The sequence below is a fragment of the Gossypium raimondii genome, chromosome 11, assembly GCF_025698545.1.
Source record: "Gossypium raimondii isolate GPD5lz chromosome 11, ASM2569854v1, whole genome shotgun sequence".
Classification (NCBI taxonomy): Eukaryota; Viridiplantae; Streptophyta; class Magnoliopsida; order Malvales; family Malvaceae; genus Gossypium; species Gossypium raimondii.
The window spans coordinates 42,054,882-42,059,590 of NC_068575.1; the positions used below are offsets into that span (position 1 = coordinate 42,054,882).

Sequence of the window (4,709 nt, forward strand, 5' to 3'; positions counted from 1 at the left end):
TTTAAACAGGCCTTAATTTTTTGCCCAAATCTATTTTCGGACTTATATTTTTGCCCAAACGCTCCCATTTTTCGAGCGGACGCAAGTCTAGTTGAGACTTAGTTAACGGATAACACCAATACAATTAAGCACATTATAATAGTATAGATATCTGAATTTATCTTTACTATAATAATTCTCTAACTAAGTTGATCCAATTAATTTATGACTCCAAAAAACACATATAAATTTTAATTTTAAAGGCATAAGTATATAATTTTCATAATATATGATATATAATCTTTAAAAAATTAACAAATTGTAATAAAATACTTACAAAATTAAAATATAAGCTAAATGTTTTATAAATTTAATGAATTGTAATTAAAACTATTTATAATATTAAAACATACTTTTAAAAATATAAAAATAATTAAAGATATTGTTTAATGAAAAACCTGATATTTTCCACCTCAAAATCGGATTAAAAAAAAACAGTTGATAGTTTGTGGATAGTAAAAAAGATGATTTCACTGTTTTTTTACAGGCAATTTGCTTAAAAATCAATGGGGATAAGGTTTTTATTAGTTCCAATCTTTCATATGTTTAAACAAATGAAAAACTCTTCAACAGAATGTTACAGAAAGCCGCGCCTAATCCTAAAACAAAATTGTGTTATTTTGTATTCATCTTTTTGTTTTTGCTTTTTAACATGTTTCGGATCATCAATGGTCCAAAGCACCAATCTGCATCTTTTCAGAATAATCAAAGGAGGCCGCCGATGAGACCTGTAATTCTTCTTCCACTGTGGATGGGAACATTGCCTTGAGCTCATTATACCTCTGGATATCAAAATTGTACGCCTTGATCAGCTGCCTTTGCTTTGTGCTGAACCTGCTCTTATAAAACCCTTCAAAAGAAGGTTCTTTGGACGTCCTGAGGAAAAATGCATATCCAGCCATGAAATACATGGAGGTGACGTAGAAACAGATGGGTTCCATCACGTCCCAAGTGAGTTCCCAAAAGGTTAGCCTCATGAACCCGGCTGTTTGGACCACCATGAATGCCAGGCCAAGCCAGAGTTCGCGACGGACCAGGGAATCGGCTTTTGAATCGATTATTGCTTTCTCCTTTTCTAACGCAGCCAGTTCTTTTCTTCTGGGATCATTCGGGTTTGATCTAGATAAAGGAATTAGACCACCAAGTGCTTTTGCTACCTGTAGTCACAAAGTGGAAATCTCTGTTGGCTCAACTTGAAAGAAACAAAAATTGACTCAAATTCTTACCAATAATTATGACTATGAAGGATGATGAAAGCAAGTAAACAATAAAAAGTGACTAATGCTTATGTCAGGTCAAGTTGAAGCCCATCCTTATCATATGAGGCCATTCCAGCCCCTATTCCTCCACCAACCATTTTCCTTGTTCGGCAACGCCACCTTTCGGCTCAATAGTTTCGTACATCTCCTCAAATCTAAACATCCAAACACATCTTCCCCAATTCGTTGCCAATTAAAACATAACTCCCATCATCACCCCTCGCCCTCCACAGACTCAAAAGTTGGAGAATATGCATGCAAAACAAAATGTAGAAACATCCAAGGGCTTTATTTATAAAAGCCCAGGAGATGAACTGTGAAAAAAAGTTGTGATATTTGTGGTCACACTGTAGAAACATCCAAGGGATTTATTTATAAAAAATTTGGGTCCTTCAGTTCAATTCTCAGAAACCATCTCAAATGTGAGACGTTTTTAGAGACCTGTCGTAAAAAAAAATTCCTGTTGAAATTAGCAGAAAAAGAAACCCAGAAATTCAGTTTTCGGTAGCTTCTAATGCTAATAAGTGAATTCCTGAATTCGGGGCCTACTTTTCATCACCATCACGTTAAGCATGTAATTTTAATGTATACATATATGCTATCGTCTGTAAGCCAAAACATAAATAAGATCTTATCTGCTTTCAATATAAAATTTCAAGAGATAATAAACAGAGAAAAAAAAATTATCTACCTGTTCCGATCGTAAAACGACGATGTTTCCTAAAACGATGACGGTTCCTGATTCATCTAGCAATTTCGCGAACTGCAATCCTTGTTCATGACCCGAACAACTTTCTCCGCAAATCCGAAGAAAGTCGGAATAAGAAATCCAGATTTTCCCTGTCTCTCTCAGCTTCGTTTTCACCATCTCCAACTGCGCCACCTTTAACAACTTCTTCGCTTCCTGAACCGACAGTGCAGGCAGCTCCGAAACCGCCGATTTCGCCTCCAAGTGCGAGCTCAACCCGTCTAACCGGATGCGATCCCTGGACACATCGATTTCCCTTAATCTCTCCATTAAATTCTCCCCCATCGGTAACTTCCTCATCGGCGGTGAAGCCATACATCCTTTATGAAGAAACCGCCTGAACATGCCATTGCCGTTACCCTTAGCATCTCCTGGATCCACCGTCATACCGGTTGCTGCTTTCCCCGTTTTTCTTGCGATCCGCTTCTGAACCGTCGGTGAGGAAATCCGGCAGTTAGTAACAGCTTGCGAAGAAATTTTCGAAATATTAAAAAGTTTCTCTGCCAAGGTTTTCCTAAACGCCATTGCTAGAAATTAAAGAAGCTAACTAATTATCAAAAAGTTTTTTTTTTCTTTTTTCTGGGGTGGGGGGGGGGATAGAGTTTAGAAGATTTGAAAGCTTTGCTCGCTTGGTGTTGGCACAATCAAGGAAGGTTTTGGCCCGTTTTATAGGGTCCAACAATGGAGGAAGATAAACAGAAAAATAGAAATTTACAAAAAAAAAAAAAACTGAAAATAACGCGAGAATTTGAGAGATTTGAAAACATACTTCGCACTTTAGATTACTCCCTGCCTTACATTTTCGAAACATGCTTATAGAATCATCTCGTTAGGGGCGATTCTTTTCAATTTATCGGAACGAGAAATTGGAGAACCGATTTCACGAGAGGAAATATCGAAGAGCATGAGCTAATCACACTACACGTGGAGGGTTGAGCTTGAACTACAAATGACCTTTTGAACCGTCAGATCATATGAAAATTTATCATTCGCGCCTTTCCGGATGTTGACTTTCATTTTGTAATTCATAAAAACTGATTTGTTGAACACGTGTAGCATTATTAGCGGAAGAAATCTAGAAGGTGAGAGTAAATAGAAGGGTTTGGATTACATGGGAAAATTTCTGTGTGTTTGACGGCAGCTAAGACAGAAGTGGAAAGCAAATCAAGTTTCCTTTTTGGTGTTGGGTGGATGACTATAAACGTTCACACAAACGTGTCGCCACATATATTTTGGTATTTATGTAATAAACAAAATCTTTAAAGTTGTTTGCGTTCACGATAAATCCTCAACATTTTATTTTTATTTTTCTTTGGGTGACAAAATTTTCGTGAAGGAGTTGATTTAACGATTGCCACCTGGTGACCGTAAGATTAAAAAAAAAAAACACAGTATCACAGTCAAACCATTTGACGAGTTAATTAATAAGATTTCATGGTTAAAACTAATTTGAAATAATCGTTTTTATTTCACTTTTTAATCCCTTAATTATTGAACATTTTAACATAATTATAGCTCACGACTAATTCTAACTCAATTCCTCCCAAGCATTTGAAATCCGACCATATTCTTTTGGTTTGATTGTGGATTCAATATTAACTTAGTCCTTTTAATAACGATTAATGCTAACGATAATAATTTAGATGTACAAAATAATATTATTTGAAACTAAAATAGTAATGAACGTGAAAAGGTAAAATGCAGGTAACTATTGAGACTATGACCAAATTATTGTCATTATCCATCAAATGATGAATATATGTTATTTATTTAAGGATAAAGAAGAAATATAGGAAGGTGATTTTCCTTTTGTTGTTGTTCAAATGTTGGGGTTTAGATTAGATAATAGATTATTGGCATAACCAAATTTGATTCTAGATTGGCCAAGTTTTTGAATTCAACACTTATTTTAAAAGATAACATAAAATAAAAAGAATTTAATCCCATGATTAATGTTTTCATCTAAAAAATACATATTTTCTGCATAATTTAAGATAATATATTAAAACTTTATTTTATATTAATATTAACCAGATAACTCCTAAATAAGTAGTTGGATCACAATGTTTCAACAATATTTTAAGCAAATCCAACCCATTATAAAAATTATTTTAGGGCACATTCATGAATTAATAAAGTTTTGGGGATTTTGATATTTTATTTCTAAGATTGTTATTCTGCACGTGTGAAATTTTTAACTTTTATGGGTATATAATATTAAAAATAATAATTGATTGACACATAAAATCAAATTATATAATAAATACACATTTAAGATTATTTAAATAAAAATAAAATTATCTAGGCACTTGCCAGCCCTTAAAATGGGACAATATATTTATATATTTATAAAATTATAAATTAATAAATGATAAAGATATAAATTAATACAATTATGAAATTACATTTTAACTCTTATAAAATTGAAATAAAAATTGTAGATGGTAATTAGAATTAAAATTCATTATCCATTTCTTAACTGCTAACTAAAAGATGAAGATTGGAAGAAAGGTATAAATGTCTTCTCGTAATGAATATATAAATGAGTTGGGCTCTTCAGTTGAAATGTGTGAAGCAAAAGATTAATTACCTACAAAATATTACTAATATTAAATCTAATTAATTGCTTCACCTTATTTACGGAATGGAGTGGGAAGAGTATG

The 4,709-nt window shown here is 33.2% G+C and overlaps 1 protein-coding gene across 1 annotated transcript; it reads right to left on the bottom strand.

The window, feature by feature from the left end:
- Positions 1-530: 530 nt before the first annotated feature.
- Positions 531-2,725, bottom strand: LOC105803839 (calcium uniporter protein 2, mitochondrial). Its single transcript, XM_012636248.2, has 2 exons — positions 1,990-2,725; positions 531-1,196 (listed from the first exon to the last, which is right to left on the bottom strand). The coding sequence occupies exons 1-2, from the start codon at positions 2,569-2,571 to the stop codon at positions 705-707; spliced, it is 1,074 nt and encodes a 357-aa protein (XP_012491702.1). The 5' UTR covers positions 2,572-2,725; the 3' UTR covers positions 531-704.
- Between the last annotated feature and the right edge of the window lie 1,984 nt (positions 2,726-4,709).

Bases quoted from the DNA above. Each gene is read 5' to 3' on its own strand.
- LOC105803839 (XM_012636248.2), bottom strand. From the start codon at position 2,571: ATGGCGTTTAGGAAAACCTTGGCAGAGAAACTTTTTAATATTTCGAAA. The intron at 1,197-1,989 runs GTAGATAATTTT...TTGTGACTACAG, and splicing joins TCGTTTTACGATCGGAACAG to GTAGCAAAAGCACTTGGTGG.